This window comes from Condylura cristata, unplaced genomic scaffold, assembly GCF_000260355.1.
Source record: "Condylura cristata isolate star-nosed mole 26May11 unplaced genomic scaffold, ConCri1.0 scaffold00019, whole genome shotgun sequence".
NCBI lineage: Eukaryota > Metazoa > Chordata > Mammalia > Eulipotyphla > Talpidae > Condylura > Condylura cristata.
Window position 1 is genome coordinate 5,648,038 of NW_004567120.1, and position 21,467 is coordinate 5,669,504.

Consider the following 21,467-nt stretch of genomic DNA (forward strand, 5'->3'; position numbering starts at 1 on the left):
CCTCCGCCCGGGTCCCCCGCCCACCGCCAACGGTAACCTTGGAATTCGCGAGGGATGGCGGCGTTGGCTAGGAGTGGCACCGGAATCGGGCATTTTAGAGAAGACGGATCCGTCAGAGCCTGATGGGTGGGGGGTCCGTGGGCCGTGCGCAGCAGCTGTCGCCTTCGCTAACACACCACCATTTTGGTTCCCAACCTTCTCGCAGGTAGCGGGCCATAGGGAGCTCAGGAGGAGGATGAGGGGTTGGGCTGCTCGGGGTAGGTGGCAGCAGTGGCGACCGCTGCACCAAGTGAGGGGAGGGAGGAGGGGAGACGGTATTCTTGTCTCCGAGCTGTCTGCTTTGCCACAGCGAAGGTTCTCGTTAGGTTTAAGATCCAATCAGATGGGTAATATCTGAAAGGGCACTTGTGTGCCTTCCGCTCGAAATGATTGAAACTTGGCATGGTCCTGGGAAAGGGAGACTTATGCGGGAAGAGGGTTGCGTCCAAAGCTGCAATACTGCTAACTGCCAGTGCTCCTTTGTCTCCTATCTCTGCAAATACTACTTTCGCATTCTCTTGTTCTGCCGCCTCAGAACTGCTTTTCGATCCCTCAGCCTCTGTTTACATCACCGAAAAGCTAAGTAGGTCCTGAATGAGCTATGTTTAGAAGAGCCGGATGAGGGCAAAATGTTGTTGATTTCTGGTTACCTTACAGGGATGGAAATGTTTACGTGACGCTTGTTTGGCGTTTGCCTCCATTCAATAAGGACGTGAAATACACACTTGAAGACCGAAAAAACTAGTGTTTATTAGTTACTGAATACTTAAAACGCTGCTGTTCTCTATTGATACCCTTATTGAAAATTTCTGATGTGAAATTATCCGATTTATTTATATCCAGACAGTGTGATACGTCCCATAATAGTTGCACTGTTTATTAAAATTTTTGTATTTCATTGAGCCACAGTGTAGATTTGCCTCTGGGTTTGGCAAAGATAAAGCTTCCCCCCTTGGTTGGTTCTTTTTTCCTTTCCAAAATAAGGTGTAGCTAGTGATTTTTAAAATGTGCTGTAAAGATTTTTCGTTTAATCAACTGTGCTAACTTTTAAGTGTGGTAACGTTGCTTATATTGTAGTAAGTAGTTGTTTCTTTTGGAATCCCTTTGGCGACTTCAGATGAACAGGTTTGAGCATGTGAATCCTTCCCAGTCTTTCACCCTTCAAGTTAAAGTGTGATGAAAAATTCTTAAGTTGTGTAAGATTTGGTTATAAATGTTTTTAAAATACCTAATTTTGAATGTTTTTGCAATAGGTAAAAAGAACATTTTCCCAGAGAAAATAACATAGCTCAGAAAGAAAATTAACAAAATGAAATTGCTACAGATTTAATTTACAATATTAAGAAAATCTACAATTTCCTCAAGACACTCAGATTAAGGTGACTAACAGATTACTTAATTTTTATTTAATAGTTAAACAAAAGTAACTGTTCAAGGCATTTTTACAATACTCATAATTATTAGTTATTTCATAAAGTAATTACTCTAAAGTTGAAATAGTACACTTAAAATCTAAAAGTAAATGTTTATGGCGTTTTAATTTCTTGTGTGAGCAGAAGTCTATTTATTATTAATTCCCTTGGTGTCTCAACTTAATTTTAAAGGCAAATAACAATGCAGTAAGTGAAGAGAAAATACAACTATTGTTTTTTAATTGTAATTTTATTCTTGCATAAAGTTATTTTGTCTGAATTGCTTGGTACAGAAATTTCATATTTTTATATTCTCACTCATATATCGGTAGAGGTGGACTCTCTTCTTTAAGGGAAGGAAAAAAAATTCTTAGTGCTCTCCTGTACTTAAACAGTAAATTATTAGTTGATTCACATGGCAGTTTTCTAAAACTTATCTATGATGCAACCAACGTTTGTGCAGTATAACATAATTTATTAAATGCTTCTCATAAAAACTGAGATAAATGCTTTGTAAAATTGCAAATTTTTGCTCAATTTTCTTAGACTCAGTGTTTGAGGGGGATTATACATAGGTAATTGTATGAAATACGTTGAGTTGCAGCATCTAACTTAGGTTCCATACTATACTATTGATCTTAAGTAAGGATAAGTCATTTGCAATCAAATAGGTTAAGTCATTGCTTTCAAAATTCTGTGAAGCTACTTTAACTTTATTAGTCATTAACTTAAAAATCAGTTGTATAACTACAAGTAAAAGGTATTCTGAAAGAAACAATTTGCTAAATGTTTGTATGTGATTCATCTTATCTCTACCATATTTAGGAAGCAGTCATGTTTCATGAGTCCTCAAAACTGTGAGACACGAGAATGTAGTAGAGTGAGGCCAGAAGTCCTTACTGGCTCAAAGAACTCCAGGGAAACTGGGATAAAACAATTTACATTATAAGTAGAATCCCAGGAGCCAGAGGTGAAACACAAGTTTATCTGCAGAGCTTCGCTGCAGGGCTGATCTGGGTCTGGAAGAAATGGATGAGAGCCACTGGATGAAATTCACTAATACTAGACACCTGAGCCCTCTAGTAATGTATAAATATCCCAACTATTGTCTGTTGTCATCTTGTTCTTTTTCTTATTTTTATGACCTGCATTTTAACTAAAACCTCAGAACTACAATTTTTGTTTTTGTTTTTTTGCTTGTTTCTGTCACTTTTCCTATGGCTCATAATTCTTATTGTGTCTTATTTTTCATGTTCTTTGCTTTACTTCCATTTGGCCTTTCTTTTAGTTATAGTTGCCATTTAATGCATCTAATCAGGGTTTTTGTTTGTTTTCCTTTGAAACAAGATTTGTGCACCTAGTTGAGAGGCATATCTTCAATTGCTGTGTTTGTTTGTTTTTTTTTTTTTTCTCAAAACAACTTACTTTGGCCAAAATGTATTTAAAGTATTTTTTAAATCTTTTTTTTTTTTTTTTTTAACAGAGATTTGTGAATGAACTTTGTTAAGTATGGATTCAGGCGGTGGAAGTCTTGGATTGCACACATCAGACTCTAGAATGGCCCATACCATGATTATGCAGGATTTTGGTAAAGAGTTTTCTTTGTTGTATTTTTCGTTCTTTTTAAAAAATCAGAACATACCTCAATATTAAAGCTATATTGAAAGAGGGGTGATTTACAGTGAATTGTTCTTTTGCTAGGAAAATACATTTCTAGGGTTATCTTTTTTTTTATAAATAAAGTGCTGTGTGTCTGTGATATACTTAAAATCAATCTTAAAATTTGTCGAGTAGTTTGAGGTAAGGGAATTTGGAATATAGTGGTAATATTATCGTTGGAAATGAAAAAGTTCAATTTACATAAATAACTGCATCAGTTCTCACATGTCAGTTTGAAAAAGTAATGATATAGGAAAAATCATGTACTTGGCAATTAATTATATTCTGATAATAGATCCTCAGAAAGTTGTTAACTAGTAAAATTGTATTATTTTTCTTGTTCAAAAAAATAAGACCCAGCTTTATGGCCATGTTTTCTGACAGCCTCTTAACAGTTTCATTTTGATAAAGTTGTTAAGTTGTCAGTCAACAAAAACTGAATTTGGGCAGCATTAGTCTGAATATATCTGAAATATAAGGAGCAAGAATAAGGTTATAAAATTTGAAGAAATCATAGTATTAATAGACAAGACAAATAGCAAATTAGGATTAAAAGTAAACAGAAAACATGAGGTATTACAAAAATCAGATTTAAAATTAGGGGATTATAACTGCTGATACTTTACTCAAAAATGGTGCTACTATTTTCAGATAATATGTTTGAATATAATATTTGGCTTCTGTTATAAAGACCACAGTTAATGAGGGTCAGAAGAACTGGATTCTAGCCTTGGCAGTGTTGTTAAGTGAGTAAGCTTACATATATTACTAAATTTACTTTTAAGAGTTTGGAATAGATAAAATAAGATCCTCTTCTGTAGTAGGCCTACTACTACAGAACCTGCATTTCAATCTGATAAATAAAGGTTCAATCTGATGAATGAAGGTTCACTGTGTAGATCAAGACTGTGCTGAGAATTGAGATTAATGTGTAATTGATAAAATAGAAAGGAATCATGGATTGATTATTGTGCTCAGAGTCAGAAATGAGTTGTGTTGTTTATCAGTGATCAGAAGTGATTTGGATAAGAAAAGGTCCAGGAATAAATTCCGGAAGGATGAATAATAAAACATTTTAGGTACCCTTATGAATTCTTGAATTCTTTGCTGGAGAGTTTTTTAGAATGTTATAATACTTGAACTTCAGTATGTTAAATAAGTTTTGGTTGAAGTAGCAACTCTAAACTTTTACCTTTTAAAATAACATATTTAAAGAACGAAAGTAATACGGTATTTTCTCTATTTAATACAAAATATTAGATACTCTAACATTTGGTAAAGTTCTAAAACTCCCTTCTCTGCTGAAATTGTCAGTTACCAAGAAAAGTATGATTCCTTTCAAAGGATGAAAATGTGTTGGTGATTATGTACTGTCCTCTTACCTTCCTTTCTCTTGTTCCTTTTCAAAGTCGAGAGGATTAGTTGATCTCTTATTACATGTACTACTTCATTTCCTTTTAGTTGCAAGGGAAGTAGAATATGCATATTAAGTGATATGCACATTCCTTTGTATTACTTTTTTTTTTAAAGATTTATTTGTACACACAGAACTGGGGTACAGGCCAGAGATGTGAAGGGTGATGGGATTCACCAGAGACAGAGTGGGGAGCAGAACAGGCAGATGGACGAAGTACACTGCTGAGGGGAGCAGCGGGTAGGTCAGGGGAGGTCTGCCGCTCCATGTGGTCACCTCCGGGGCAGGTGGGAATCGAACTCATGTGGAAGTGGCTTTAGCTTCTCAGTGCAGTGCTTTAACCTGCTGCGCCACCAGGGAGGGCCCAGTATTACTTATTTTTATTGTGATATAATTCTTATGCCATATAATTCACCCATTTTAAAGTATACAATTTTGTGGTTTTTAAGTATATTCATAGAGTTGTACAATTGTCATCATTATTGTTACCGCTAGAGCCAGGTAACTAGTGATATTTCTGTTTATGGATGTACCTATTTTGGACATTTGATGTAAGTTGAATCTTATAATATGTGACAGCCTGTTGTGTCTGCCTCAGAGACATGTGGCATTTTTTTCAAGTTTCATCTGTGTTGTGAAGGATATAGGTAAATTTTCATTTTACTATCCATGGTCATTTGGGGAGTAATGGAATGGAAATATTTGAGAACCATGGCTAGGTTTTTAATTAGTATTTTCATAGTATAATTCAAAGCCCTTTCTAAATTGAATTTAATGTAGTAAATCAACTTATTTTTACCATAAACTTTGAAACTACAGGTTTTTTTGTTTTTTTGTGTTTTTTTTTTTTACATACATAGAGCTGTTTATGCTTCAACTGTCTAGTAGTATTTTTGTGGTTACTACTTTTTGAAAGGATGTGCTCTTTTAAAATTCTCTTTAAATTACATTTTAGGCTCTTTTAAATATATAATGAATTTAGGTATATAAATTGCCAGCTATATTGTTTTAAAATTTCGGTAAGATTATTTTGCTAAATATCCTATTAGATCAGAAATGACTAACACAGGTAATGTTCACCCAATTGTGTTTAGAGTAGATAGTGAACTAAAGTTTGTTAGGTTCCCATTTGTTCTTAGTAAATGAATTCAGAATTCTTAGAAGGCTGAATCTCATTTTGATGAACAATTACAGGCTTAATTTCATATATAGGTATTTTCACAGTGACATACTGAGAAATGCAAAAGTCTCAAACAGGTCTTCACCTAAAAGAATCATTTGGAAGATGTTTGACAATGGTAATTTTAGTTCTGGTAAGTTAGGTTTCTTCGAAATGTGGTTCCCTTATGTTTTAGTTCACCTGACACTCATTAAACTTTGGAAATTCTAAAATATTATTGGAAATTAGATACATTCTCTTTAAATTTATGTTAACATCAATTCTGTAGATCAGTGGTTTTTGTGAAACATAGAGTTGAGCATACCTAAGTAGAGTTTGTGAAGTAATTATAGTAAGTGGCACCGGATTTCTAAATGCTACAAGGCTATTGATTTGGGGTGCTATGTAAAGATTTTGCAACATTAAATTTAATTCAGAAATTCATTAGATCAGTTTTGTTTGAATGATATTTGACATTTTAAAATTCACAACATGATGTTTTATGTAATCTTCTGCTGGTGTCTCAGTATAATGGTTGTCCTTGGAATCTATGCCATTGACACTTAATAGCTGTTTAAGATTTTATTGCTGCAAAATTGTATGTTGCTTTTGGATTTAAATAGCAAAGCATACTTAGGTAGTGGCTCAAAACAAATCCCCCCCCCCAAAAAAAATTTATGTTATCTTTCTGGTTAAGTTCTAGGCATTGACATTTAATAAGTAACTTTAGTGCAATGGGAATTCTTAAAATGATGTCTTGTTTCTTAATGTTACCTGATTAACTAATTGATTTCATAACTTCTTAAATGAGTTTTTATTTATAGCTTGCCATATAGTGAGGTAAATTTTTTATACCATTTAAGGCTACATGCTAAATGATTTACAATTTAAATGAAACCTATGTGATAGGTTTTTTTACTATTTTCCTTTCAGAACTTCTATTAGTGGTGATTCATTTGGTTTACCCTATAAACTTCTTTTTAAATAAATGTCCTCCAAATGAGAACATTCTATTCTCCTTCTTTAGTCTAGTAGACAAAAAAATCAATCTGGATCAAACCATGAGTTCAATTTTCAGCGTAAACTTTGGGAATACTTACTTAACCTCTCTAAAGCATGGTTTCTTTATATTAAAAATGAGAAAAATGCAATCACCATATTATACAGTTGTTCTGTGGCTTAAGTGGGATGATATACATAAACATATTAGCAAATTTCTTGGAGCATAATCACTGCTCAATAAATATAACTAATGTATAATTCAATGACTGTGTAGAAATCCAATGAAATCCAACAGATGAACTAAAAACAAAGGATAGCACTTAATACAAGACATCTTGGATCTTAGTCTGAGCAATATGCCAGTATCCTGTAGGGTATTTATCAATTCTTGGTCTAGAATTTTTGTGATTTCTTGAAGTTCAGGATAAGCATACTTACTTGGATTTATTTTGGTTTAGATCTGATTTACTTTGGCCTGTAAGTTCCAACTAGAGTAATGTTAGGCAAGCTGAAAAGCACTTACTCCATTCTGTTTCCTTAGAATTCTCCCAGCCAGATTAATCTGAATTCAGGCCAGCACTAGTGATATCCAATACTTTCTGAAAAACCAAACTTACCTCTATCAGCAGTGCTCTAACATAAGTAGAAATTACCTTAAGTGTGAGTTGAGAAAAATTTCATGAAATATTAATTTGATTGTTTATATATGTAGATATTGTGAATTTTATTGATTTAACATTAAAGTTTTCCTCACTAAAAAACACTTTTCTAGTCTGGCTGAATGCTAAATTTGAACCCTACTTTTCCCCTGTCTCTGAAATGGCCTGTGAGGTAGAGAATGAATATAAAAAGTCTGTTTTGTGCCTTCCACTTTTTATTGTAAGCATTCTTGGAGAGTTGTTCAGGGACTTTATGTTTATAACATGCTTTATGGTATAATAAGCTTGTCATACTTTATTAACTCACTAAAGTATCCGTATCCTTTTATATTTTTTTACCTTAATTTTAAATTAAAAAAAAAACTAGACTTAATAGTAGGTAGAAAACTGGTACATAGTGTTCCATATAATCCTTTCTCATCTTTCTCCATAAGCGATGTGTTATATAACTATAGTGCAGCATCAAAATATGAATATTAACATTGGTGCATTATTGTTACAAATCTCATTCATTTTTAAACATTTTTTAATATGCATTTGGATTTATGTTTGTGTGGATTTGGGTAAGCACCACTACAAAGAAGATAGAAAATTCATAAAATTCATCATCATCAGATATTATGCTAATAGATTCACACAAATTCCCATGATTGGCTACTGCTAATCTGTTTTCTATTTCAATAGTTATATAATTTTATTTAAGAATGTTATATAAATTATTCCATTAATATATGATACTGTCTTTTTAACTCAGCATATTTTTCTGGAGATTGATTCAAGTTTTTGAGTGTATTAGTAGTTTGTCCCTTTTTTATTCACTAGTATTCCATGGTAAGGTGGTGCCAGAGCAGGTTTGATCAATGATTTAGCTACTGAAGGATTTTTGGGGTTCTTTTCATTTTTTTTCACTCTTAGGAGAAATAGCTACCAGGAACTGCTACATATAAATATTCATGTAGTTTTTTTGTATAAACATAAGTTTTAATATCTCTGGGAAAAGATACACTAAAGTATAACTTTGGGATTTAAAGTATGTGTTTAGTTTTATATGAAACTACCAAACTATTTATCACAGTGGCTAGTGCCATTTAATTTCCCTCCAACAAGATATGAGAAAACATAGAAGAGATTCAGTTTCTTCTCTTCACCAATTTGTGGAGGTATTTTTTTTTAAATTTTAGCTTTTCTAATTGATGTGTAGTGCTATTTCAGTGTGGCTTTATGTTTTACTTGAAAATAAAGTACATTACTCTTTAAAGTCTCAATTTATATTTTGCTAACATTGTTTTCTCCCACCTCTACCCCACTTCCTGGTTGGTGATGTTTTTTATTGCAGATAAATTGTCTGTGATTTTTTTTAAGCGATAAGTTTGGCCAGGACTATTTATTAATTTGAAAATGTGTTGCCACCTGATGTGTTAAATACAGTACTTTTAATTAATAAAATAACTTTGATTTGTGTAATTGTTTGTATTATAGTGGCTGGAATGGCTGGTACTGCGCATATCGATGGAGACCATATTGTTGTTTCAGTTCCTGAGGCTGTATTAGTTTCTGATGTTGTCACAGATGACGGGATAGCTCTTGATCATGGCCTTGCAGCTGAAGTTGTCCATGGACCTGATATAATCACTGAGACTGATGTAGTAACAGAAGGTGTGATTGTTCCTGAAGCTGTACTTGAAGCTGATGTTGCCATTGAAGAAGATTTAGAGGAAGATGATGGTGATCACATTTTGGCTTCTGAGCTAATTACAGAAACCGTTAGAGTACCTGAACAGGTTTTTGTTGCTGATCTTGTTACTGGTCCTGATGGACACTTAGAACATGTGGTCCAAGATTGCATTTCAGGAGTTGACTCTCCCACAATGGTATCAGAAGAGGTTCTTGTAACAAATTCAGATACAGAAACTGTTATTCAAACAGCTGGTGGTGTTCCTGGTTCTACAGTTACAATTAAAACTGAGGAAGACGAAGATGATGATGATGATGATGATGATGATGTCGATGTCAAGAGCACTTCTGAGGACTACTTAATGATATCTTGTAAGTGAAATTTAAATTTCATAATTATTTGAGAGATTGATTTATATATAACCTGGTAAGATTTCTTGGGATGGGGATTATTCAATCAGTCACAGGGTGAATCTACTTGAAATCTTTTTTTTTTTTCAAAGTTGTGCTGATAAGAATTTTGAATTTGCTTGTGGTTTTTTTAAGTTGCTCAGTGAAAATTCGTATTCAAAATGAAGTGAAGCAATGCAAGTTTTTAATATCTTAGAATAGAAATATAGATTTGAAAGATTCAACCAAGAACATTAAATAGAAAAAATTAATATAAACTTTTACATATCAAAGGAGAGTATTATTTTATGTAGCCCCTGCTTTCTTTTTTATATGGCAAGTATTGGAGTTGGCAAATCAGTATTGCTTAGGAATTTAAGAAATGTGTAATTCATTTTTTAATTAAATGCATGAAAAGTAAATTATAAACTCAGATTGTAGTCTAGAGTTCTCCCTTTGTTTACTTCCTGTTTATTTAAATATGTGTGTATATTCTATGAAGAAATATTATAATGTGCTTATTTCCGATGCTTTATGATATTCTTAAGTCATCCCATTAAGTAGAAAATTAGAAATATCTTGTTCTCACGTGGTAGGATTACCTCAACAGCAATAATAATAAAAATCTCATAATAAGTTATAGATGGACCCTGGAGAAGCTTATCTATTCCTTACAAGGTTTGACAGCATCATGCTGGAAGTAGTAGTAAAGATTACATAAAGACTTCACTTTTCCAGGGAGAACTTTTGCTCTTTCTAAAATAAAAGATTAATTGGAAAGTACCAGATAGTATGTATAAAATGATTGTATGTTATGTATGTGTATCATTGAATTTAAAACTTAAAAAAATTAGATTTATTTAATTTATAAAAACAATTATGAAATCTATCATTTTAACTTTCTTCTGCTATAAGCACTTTTGAAGGTAAACAATCACATTGTTTTTAAGGGACTGATTTAAACCATTCAGGGACTAGTTTGTGCAAATGTTTCCTCATTTTAAATTGATGTGGTTTACTATAGCAATTGCATAATTACATTTTAAGCTGACATTAAAGAAAAAACTATTATGTTATATAAGATAGTGTGGCAAATGTTTATTGTCTTTTTGTTCCAAAATAAATTCTGTATTCCTTTAAAAGGAGTACTTGTCAAACTAAATTGTGATATTTAAATAGTTTAAAAATTTATACATCTTTCTTATTGTGAATAGTTACAACTTATCTTCTGTGATTGGATTCCACAAAATATTTTTAAATATATAGAATTTTTATTTTAGAATATGTTTATTGATATTGCCTTGTATGTCAAATGCAAAGGACTTCTGTTTTTCTAGTCTAATAGGATTAGACTGAAAATTATAGAGAACATTGTATCGCATGAATAATACTGGAATTGCTACAGAAACCTTTTAGGGAGACTTGGTTTGGGTATTAGCTGCTTATTTACTTAGGTTTCTTTCTCTGTATTCTACATATTAGTAAAATCATTCAATATTTGTCTTTCTCCTTCTAACTTATTTCACTTAGCATAATCCCTTCCACTACTATCCATGTTGTTCCAAAAGCATGAAAAAACATTTTTTATAGTCGAGCAGTATTTCATTATTATATACATATATATATACACACATACACATGCACACCACATCTACTTAATCCACTGTCATGTCAGTGGGCATTTAGGTTGTTTCCATCACTTTGATTGCAGTGACTATTGCTACAATAAAAATAGGAGTGCACATATCCCCTTAAATTAGTGGTTTGTATTCGTCAAGTAGATTCTTACGAGTAGAATTGATGGATCTATTTTTAATAATTAGAGAAATCTTCATACTGTTTTCCATAAGGGCTGGACCAGTCTACTATCCTACCTTTTTCTCCACATCTTTGCCAGTGTTTGTTATTTCTGATGTATTTTTGATATTGGCCAATTCACACTGGAGTGAAGTGGAATCTCATTGTGATTTTAATTTGCATTTCCCTGACAACTGATCATGAGTTTGTTTGTTTGTTTGTTTGTTTGTTTTCACGTGTCTGTTACCTATCTGTATGTCTCTTGGTGGGTAGTGCCTACTTAGCACTCCTGCTTATTTTTTGGGGGGGGGAAGTATTTGTTTTCTTTTTGTTAACATGTAGAAGTTCTTTATATATCTTGGATATCAGCCTTATGTTAGATATATGATATACAAATATTTTCTCCCCTTTATTAGGTATCTTTTTTTCTTTCCTTTCCAAATTGGATTTATTGAGGTAAAGTATGTTTACATCTTTGTATCTATTCCAGTGCTTATATACCTCTGCAGCTGTATACTTTTATCCTACCCACCACCAGTACCCCAACAATCCTCCACCATTTTCCATTGGACTCCTTCTCCTCTCTCTCTACTCCTATCCCACCACCTTCTCCTGATTGCCTCAGTTTTGAGGTCAGATATTAAGAGTTTATTATTGAATTGGTTTTGACTGGCTCTCTGTTATATTTTTCTACATTCTACAAATAAGAGACACCATTCTGATTGTATTTTGCTCCTGATTAATTTTGTGTAGTATTATCCTCTTTAGTTCTATTTATGTTGTCAAAAATGGCAATAGTTGCATAGTGTTTTGCTTTGTGTGTGTGTGTACCACTTCTTTCTGATATACTTCTCTGTCCTTGGGAGTTTAAGTAGTTTACACAACTTAGCTATTGCAAATAGGGCTGTAATGAATATAGGAGTACATATCCCTTGGTATTACTTCATTCTTTGGGAAGATAAATGGGAGGAGTGGAATTTCTGGGTCATTTGGTAGATTTATTTGTATTATTTTGAGAAACCTCCATGCTGTATTCCATCGGGGCTGATGAAGTTACATTCCTGCAACAGTGTATGAGGATTCCTTTTTCTCCACATCTTGCTAGCCCTTTATATTTCTGGTCTTTTTTTTTTTTTTTTTTTTTTTGATGTGAGATAGTATCGGATTATAGTTTTGATTTGCGATTTCTGGATGATAAACATTTTTTTTTATGTGCCTATTGGCCATCTGTATGTCTTCTATATAGACATCTGTATAATGTCTATTTAATAGCTCTTCTGCTCAGTTTTGATTGGGTTAATTGCTTTCTTTTTGTTGTGTTGTATGAGTTCTTTATATATTTTGGATATCAACCCTTTGTCAGATGTGTTAACATCAAGTATTTTCTCCCATTCATTAGCGTGTCTTTCTTTGATAGCTTCTTTCCGCTTTGAAGAAGTTTATTAGTTTGAGGTAATGCCATTTGTTTTTATTTCCTTTGCTTCCTGCTGTTGGAGACCAGTCATGATAATTTTTTTCACTGTCAAAGCTTTGTATCTTAATGTGTCCCCATTCATTTATTTTTCCTTTTGTTTTCTGTGCCATTGGAGTCAAATCCCCAAAGGCATCCCTGGAGCCAATGTCATGGAATGTTACTTCCTTTGTATTTTATTTTAGCTGGTCTTATATCCAGATTTTAAATCCATTTTGAGTTAGTTTTTGTGTATGGCATGAGAAAGTGATCTAGTTTTATTTTTCTTCATGTGGCTGTCTTGTTTTCCCATAACCTATTATAAGAGACATTCATTGCATATTGTGTACTCTTTGGCTTTTTTATTGTGGAGTGTCCATATAAGTGTGTGTTTATTTCTGGACTCTGAATTTTATTCCTTTGGTCTTTGTGTCTGTTTTTATTCCATTGTCATGCTGTTTTTATTACTATAGATTTCTAGTATAGTTTCAAGTCTGGGACTCCAGTAACCTCACTTCCCTTATTTTTTTGTTAAGATTTGCTTAGACGATTTGGTGTTTTATGGTTACATAAGCAATTTCAGTAATATTTGCTCTATTACATTAAAGAAGTCCACTGAAACTTTGATATGGTTGCATCGAATTTATATATTTCTTTGCACAGGATAAGCACTTCAGCAGTGTTGATTCTTCCAATCCATGAACATGAAATGGCTTTCCATTTCCTCAGTTTTTCTATTTCTTTTAACAGTGTCTTATAGTTGTCACTGAAATAAGTCTTTCATTTCCTTTGTTAGGTTTATCCTTAGATATTTAATACTTTTTGATTATACATTTCTTACAACATTTTGGTGGAATCTTTGTATTATTTATGTGTATTATATCTGCAAATAGTGATAGTTTTACTTCTTTTCCAAGTTGGATTCTTTTATCTTTTTCTTGACAAATTGCTCTAGCTAATACTTAAACTATCATGTTTAATAGTAGTGGTGAAAGTGGACATACTAGAGTTCCTAATGATCAGAGAAAAAAAAAACATTCATTTTTCACCATTTAATATAAGACTAAAATTTCAGGTTTGACATATATGGCTTTTTTAATGCTATGTTCCTTCTACCCCATTTTAATGAGTATTTTTGTCATAAATGTATACTGAATCTTGTCAAGTGCTATTTCTGCATCTATTAATATGACCATGTGATTTTTGTCTTTTCGTTTTGTTGATATGGTGAACTACATTGATTGCATATGTGGAACCATCCTTGCATCCTTGCATTAAATTCCACTGGGTCATATTTTATTCATTTAATGTCTTCTTGTATTTGATCTGCTAAGATTTCATTGAGAATTTTCCATCTGTTTTCATAGGGATATTGGTTGATAGTTTTCCATTTTTTGTTGTTATGCTTTTTTTTGGTATCAGAGTAATGTTGGCCTCATAAAATGTGTTTTGGAACATTCTCTGTTCCTCAACATCTGACTCAAAACTGAGGCAATCAGAGGGAGAAGGTGGTGGGATGGGAGTGGTAGAGGCAAAGAACCAATGGAAAACAGTGGATTCTTGGGGTACTGGTGGCCCGTAGGTACTAGTTTGTTTTTGAAGCTTTGGGTGGAATTCTGAATAAAATTACTTGGTCTGGACTTTAGTTTCTTTGGAGTGTTTTGATACTCTTTCAACTTCCTCTGTGTGATTTGTTTGTACATATTTTCTATTGTTCTTAATTCAGACTTGGTAAGTCATATATTTCTAAGTATTTGTCAATTTCTTCTAGAATTTCAATTTGTTAGCATAAAGTCACTTATAGTCTCTCTAATGATCTTCCATATGTTCAGGTGTCTGTATTGCTCAATACTTTGCTGTTAGTACTGATATTCTTGCATTTCCCATCTTCTGGTCATCTTCATTTTCACCTGTTTCCAGGTAGTTTTTAGTTTCTTTGCTTTCATCATTAACCTAAGTTATTTAATAGTGTGGTTTTCAGTTTTCACCTAGTAGAGGTTTTTCCTGCATCCTTGTTATGATGGATTTCTAGTTTGCTACTGTCAAAGATGCTGGATATGATTGCAGTATTCATGAACTTTGTTGTATTCAACAAAATTGTATTCATTGACACTTTTTTTTGTGACCCATCATGTCATTTATTCTGGAAAATGTTCCATGTGGACTCAACTTTTTGGGGTTTTGGGGGTTGTACTGACCTTTAAATATCTAGTAGAGCCATTTGATCTAATAATTTATTTATGGTTATTTTTAACTTGTTTATTTTCTGTCTGGTTGATGGTTTATTTTCTGTCCATTTAAGCTAAACAGAATTTTGTAGTCTCTTACCATTAATTGCGGTAATGCTTTTTAGGATAATGTCTGTTTTTAGGTTTGTTAATAATTATTTATTTTGGTGTTCCTTTCTTTGGTGTAATTATATTGGTGAGTGCTGTGTCTTCCCAATGTTTTGATCCCTTAATCACTATTTGTCTATCTTTTTTTTCTTGTTGCCTTTTTTAAAAGATTGATTTATTTATGCATATAGAACTGGGGTACATGCCAGAGTTGCAGGGGCGGTGAGAGGTTTCACCAGAGACAGAGTGGAGAGCAGAATAGGCAGATTGATGAGAGCAGCAGGTGGGTCTGCTGCACTATGTGGATCACCTTGGGGCTGGGATCAAACTTGGACTGAAGTTGATGTGGCTAACTTGCAGTTCTGCGCTTTAGCCCCTTGCCCAGGGACAGCCCTCGTGTCACCTTTTTAAATTGTAACTTTATTTGCTATATGTATGGCTCTGCCAGCCTTTTTTTTTTTTTTTTTTAAGATTTATTTATTTGTACATACAGAACTGGGGTCCAGGCCAGAAGCTCAGGGGCGGCGAGAGGCTTCACCAGAGACAGAGTGGGGAACAGAACAGGCAGATCGACGAAGTACACTGCTGAGGGGAGCAGCGGGCGGGTCAGGAGAGGTCTGCCACGCCATGTGGTCACCTCCAGGGCAGGCGGGAATCGAACTCATGCGGAAGCGGTTTTAGATTCTCAGTGCTGTGCTTTAACCTGCTGCGCCACCAGGGAGGGCCTGCCAGCCTTTTTGCATCACATTTGTTTGGAGGTTGTTTTCCAGCCATTTATTTTTGAACATATGGTTAATTTTGGAGTTCTAATGGTTCTCCTGGAGAAAACAAATTTAATGGTTGGGAGGGGGGTTATTGTTTGTTTTTCTAAGCTCTAACCACCCACTCTGCCTTTTGATTGGCCAATTCAGTCCTTTTACATTTAGAGGATTAATATGTAGGTTATTTGCTACTGCCATTTTGTCTTTAGTTTTTTGCTGTTTATCTCATTTAATTTGCTGTGTAAAATTTTTTTAGGGAAGGTCAAATGTTTGCATGTTCCCTTAGATTTTGTTTGTTTGGGAATATCTTAATTTCTCCCTCAGATCTGAAAGAGTTTTGCAGTATTCTTGGTGGCATGTTTTGTCTTCAAGTATTTTTTTTTAAGATTTATTTATTTATGCATAAAGAACTGGGGTACAAGCCAGAGGTGCAGGAACGGATTCACCAGAGACAGAGTGGGGAGCAGAACGGGCTTACTGACGAAGTACACTGCTGAAGAGAGCAGTTGAAGGGGGGTCAGGAGAGCTCTGCCCTGCCACGTGGGTCACCCTCACATCACCCTCGGCTGCACTGGGATTGAACTAGCACTGAAGTGGCTGTGGCTAGCTTGAAGTGCTGCGCTTTAACCCGTTGTGCCACCAGTAAGGGCCCAGTTCTGAACTCTTTAATGTAATAGATGTGATGTGATTTTTCTTTCTTTTTTTTTTATGTTTGTGTTTTGGAGAGTTGTTCTCTCCTTGTGATGTTATACTCTCTTAAGGATCCTGTGTTTACATGAATTAGTTTACACCTTTTGCTATTTGAGGTCTCCCTATTTTATTATTGTTTGTAAAATCTCTGTTGGTTTGTTTGTTTTATTTTATTTTTAAATTTTATCTTTTGCTGGCTCAGAGCTATTTCCTTGTTGCTGAATCAGCAGTGTGGGCAGGGACTGAGAGGAATTCAGATGTTGGTGTGAATGATTTGGGCTTGGACTGGCTTGTGTTTGTGACATTACCAATATCCCTCCTTTAATTTTTTTGACATGGGAGACTCGGTAGTCCCTGTGCCCTCACTTAATGCCTCAAAAAATACCAGTCCCAGTGGGTTTGAAGGAATAGTGCTGATGAACGCCTTTTCTGCTAGGTTTTCCCCACTTTCAAGGGAGTATGCTTCTACACAACTTTCTCCCCAGGGCTCTGGCTGAACAGACCACCCTTCCACTGGTGTTTCCTGCTCCAGATCACAGCCCATACATTCTTCTCCACCCACCTCTGCTCAGTGTATCATGAATATTTTCACTGTCAATTCTGCTTAAGTTTATGCTGGTCTCTACTGGCCTGAAACATGTCATATTTGCTCTTTTTTGGCAGGGCCTGTTCCACTGCTTGCCAGGACCTGTGAGGTCTGGGTTCCTTCCAGGACCCTCCCCAGGGTTTGCTGGGTTCTGTGGGGTTTTTTGGGGACCTGTTGAGATGGTCCTGCTTTCTGGCCCCATTGAAAAAATTGCTAAGTTCTAGTAGGTCCTACCATGGAAAAGTCTGCTTGGGATCTTCCTAGGGCTTGCTAAGTTCTGCAAGGGAGCACAATGCCTTTTCAAGGCTCATCCATGTTGTAGTATGTACAGTACTTACTCCTTTTTAATCTTGTGTACATAAATAAATAAATCTTTAAATCCATTAATATTTCTCTAGATGTACATTCATGTATGTTATTTATCCATTCATCAATTGATAGACTTTTGTATTGTTTCTATTTTTTGGTTATTGTGAATACTGCTGATTCCCGTACATGTTTTTTGTGCATTTATTTTCAGGCCTCTTGTGTGTATACCTGGGAGTAGAATACCTTTGTAATTTAAGTGTTACTAATTTTTGCTTCAGCATTGTGGAGTGTAGATACCTTAAGTATTGCCTGACTATCCCTATAGTTAGTTATACAGTATATTTTATACTGATAAGATACCTACCATATAATTTTGGGAGATGTACCATAAATTGGGTACAGTAAAAAGCCTACTTACTTTTAAAAGGATTGTTGTAAATTTTGTTGAAATAAAAATTTAATCAAATTGTGCTAATGGGCTATGAAAGAATATTGAAAGTTAACAAAACTTTCCATGCTGGCAAGCAATGCACCTTTATTAATATTACATTTGGAATAGATAGAATTCTGTGGTGTGTATAATATTACCTGCTTATTTCTCGCTGAAATGTCATGTGGGTTGAGAATAAATACTGTGAAAGTTGAGTAGTGCATGCCTTACAAAAAGCTTTAAGTTAAGCTTTAATTTTGGATATTTTGTGTACTATGTGCATTAAGAATCTTTGAGGATCTTTTTCTAAATTCAACTGATTACCTAGTAAGTCTTTGTTAATATTTTACTTAATTAATCAAGTTTATAGGCTAAATCTCAGTGAAGTTGATGGTTTATTTCTTAAAACTATACACTAATTTCTTTAATAACTATTATCAATATAAAGTACAGAACAATTTCATTTACTCAATATGTTTCCAAATGGGTTATGAGAAATCAATCTAAGTATAAAATAATGAAGGTATTAAATTGGTACTTAAGGAAAGGTATAGTGCAATAAGAATAACAACAATAATTTCAATACTTAATGTAAAAATTACATATAGAACTATTGCAAAGTGAGCAAAAATGTGTGGTCCATTTAATGGGCTTTAATTTTGTGAGTTACAGTTGTAATTTAGTTTATCCCAGAAAGAACTGTGATCACTTCCAACCACTGAAGTGTAATAAAGACTATCAAAATAGTATTTTTATTATTTCACTAGGTTACTGTAATTTATTCCCATCTAGAAATTCATAAACCTTGATATATGTACTAAGGAAGAATGGCATTTTGATTTAGATTGCATTTTATTTTTTACAGTGATAAATATTAAAATAAAAAAGGCAGATATATAATATTTGTGAGGATATATTATTTAATATTATGGTCAAGGAACAGTTTTTATTATGATACTCATTGCATCGTCTGTGCCAGTATTCCTGTAAAACGGAACGTTTTTCATAAAAGCTAGATAGCTGAGAATCAAAATTTTAAAGTATAATTAAAATGTAAGTATATTCTCATTATTGCTTTAACTATTTTATTAAATTTATTTTTTACATTATTCTTCATTTTGTACATTTTTTCATCTCAGTTGTAATCCCCATGTACTTCCCACCACCGTCACCCTTTTAACTTTTTGATTTTGTAGTAAAACCAGTGTCCCTAAATATATAAAATTTTGAAGTTATCTTTTATTGAGTCATCAGAAGTTCAGAGTTTGCTAAGATTTTATTTGCATGATGATGCTTGAAAAGTCCTTTTTGGATGTCTCTGGGAGGGGAGGGATGGGATCAAAGGGGCGGGAAGAGCATAAGGGACTAAGGTGCTGTTTCATGTGTGAATTGGGTGGTGACAATTTTATGGGAACTACACCAAGAGGATAAATCAAACATTGTACAAAAATGGACAATAATGTAAAATAAATATACATATATATACTTTTTTAAAAGAAAATTCCTTTTTATAAAATCATTCCAATGTTTTATCTTTTTTTTCTTTTTTCCCAATCCTAGATTTCATAGTGTTATTTAATCTAATAATTATTGTTTTTGCTTATGTGACTTACTTTATGAATACTGTGTATATTCTTGGTTATTTTGGGGTTAGTTTATGGAAGGTTATTTCCTATTTTAATTGAATATGGTTTTTCATATATATAAATTGAATCCTGTGAATAGGTTTTTTATATAATTGTGATCATGTTATATAGTTTTTTCATGAAGCATATAATTTTTTAATGATTGCATAATAGGTCATTAAGTTAATATAGTGGAGAGGTGATAACCACAATATTTTGCATTGCACTTATGTTTAAAACTTTGGCAGTGATACTTTTTAAACTAAATTTCATCTTTATATTTTACAGTGGATGATGTTGGGGAAAAATTAGATCACATGGGGAACACACCATTAAAAATTGGCAGTGATGGTTCACAAGAAGATGTTAAAGAAGACGGATTTGGTTCAGAAGTAATAAAAGTATATATATTTAAAGCGGAGGCTGAAGATGATGTTGAAATAGGTACAAAGACTAATATAAATTCATTGTTAATATAGTTAATAATTAGAACTTATTTTTTCTGGCTGCTATTCTAAAATTGTACTCAAACTGCAAAGTTTTATAAGTTTCTTTGAGGATGGAATATAAAAAGTTGTAATGAAAAATGTTAATTTAGAATATATTCTTAGATTCTTTCAAACATAATAGAATATTACATTTGAAATATCCAAAGAAATTACAACAGAGGATTTGGTTTTGAGTAGGAAGTTATATTGGATGTTTAAAACAATGCAGGTTCTAGGTAAATTTAATCTTAGTTGTGTCACTTAGGAGAGTGGACTTTTTTGAGTTACTTAACCACCTTCTGCCTCTTTCCTCTTCCATAAAATGGCCACAATGATAACTACCTCACAGAGCTATTGTGAAGACCAAGTGAGTAAATACATGTAAAAGACTTCTACAGTGCTTACTTGGCACATAAGTGTGATGTATGTGTTAGAAATTTATTTTGATTTCTGAGTGGTGACTGAATATTTAAGTTACAATTTGTAAGAAAATTCTTTGACACTTCAAAATTTATGTAGGAACATTTTTTTAGTAATAACTGTTCTCAAGGAAGATACTTCTTATACACCCTCCTTATTAATTTAGGGAATTATGCCATGATGCTCCTCTATTTTTATATATGCTTCAATTTTTAAGGGGGAACAGAAATTGTCACCGAGAGTGAGTACACCAATGGACATTCTGTTACGGGAGTTCTTGACCAGAGCCGGATACAACGGGAGAAGATGGTTTATATGGCAGTTAAAGATTCTTCTCAAGAAGAAGATGATATCAGTAAGGAAAAAAAAAACACTGTAGTAACTTACCAATAGCCATCATGCATTCTCTTAAAAAAATCAGTCAATCTCAGATATAAAAGTACTATATTGGAAACAAATTTTAATAAAATAAAGCTGACCCTTTGCTGTACTTACTTGTAAAACGGTCTTTATTGACCTTCTATTGACATACATACACATACACACACACATTCAATTCTGCAAGTATGAAATACTGTCTCACATGTTAGGAATACAGACATTAGCAACATAATGGTTTCTGACTTTAGTAGAGTACACAAGATACTTAGGGAATTTTTTTTCATTTAATTCTCACAATTCATCTCTGAGGTAGGTGGTATTACCCCTCTTTTATGGAATGAAAAAATGTTCAGCAAAGTTAAGTAATTGCCCAATATCATTCCAGTATTAAATCGAAGAATTTGAACTCTTAATATGTCTAACGGTACTGCCAGAGATTTTCCCACATGGCAGTAGGCATTATTGGTCTCTTTTCTGAAGTTAATAAGACTCCATAGTTAGCAGGAAGGACTAACTATTCTCTTTCTGAAACTGAGTGATTAGCTGAGTAAGTATTCTTACAAACCATGCTGCCAGAATATTATGCAATTCATGATCTCCCAAGTAGTTGCTGTTTTTAAGATTCCTTGGGACTGAGTACCAGAGAATGGAAAAAATAGCTTCTGAGATTTCCTTTCTTGCTTTTCTACCCATTTCCATATGAAAAAAATAATTATTCTCTACTTTCTCCTCATCACAGTGTAGGAATATAACCCTTCCTTGAAACTTAATAGTTCTTGCCAAACT

At 33.5% G+C, this 21,467-nt stretch overlaps 1 protein-coding gene across 4 annotated transcripts in view; it reads left to right on the forward strand.

Moving 5' to 3' along the window:
- The window catches only part of ZNF711 (zinc finger protein 711), a 30,049-nt gene that overhangs the window by 742 nt on the left and 7,840 nt on the right, over positions 1 to 21,467 (forward strand). For 2 of the 4 annotated variants that reach the window (XM_004685624.2, XM_012727270.1), the window contains exons 2-7: positions 1,293 to 1,418; positions 2,277 to 2,533; positions 2,935 to 3,039; positions 8,824 to 9,390; positions 19,681 to 19,836; positions 20,518 to 20,655. In XM_004685624.2, the coding sequence (XP_004685681.1) occupies positions 2,961 to 3,039; positions 8,824 to 9,390; positions 19,681 to 19,836; positions 20,518 to 20,655 (940 nt within the window). In that variant the 5' untranslated portion in view covers positions 1,293 to 1,418; positions 2,277 to 2,533; positions 2,935 to 2,960. Of the gene's footprint in view, positions 1 to 1,292; positions 1,419 to 2,276; positions 3,040 to 8,823; positions 9,391 to 19,680; positions 19,837 to 20,517; positions 20,656 to 21,467 lie in introns of all 4 variants that reach the window. The other 2 variants (XM_012727272.1, XM_012727271.1) reach the window with 2 other exon arrangements.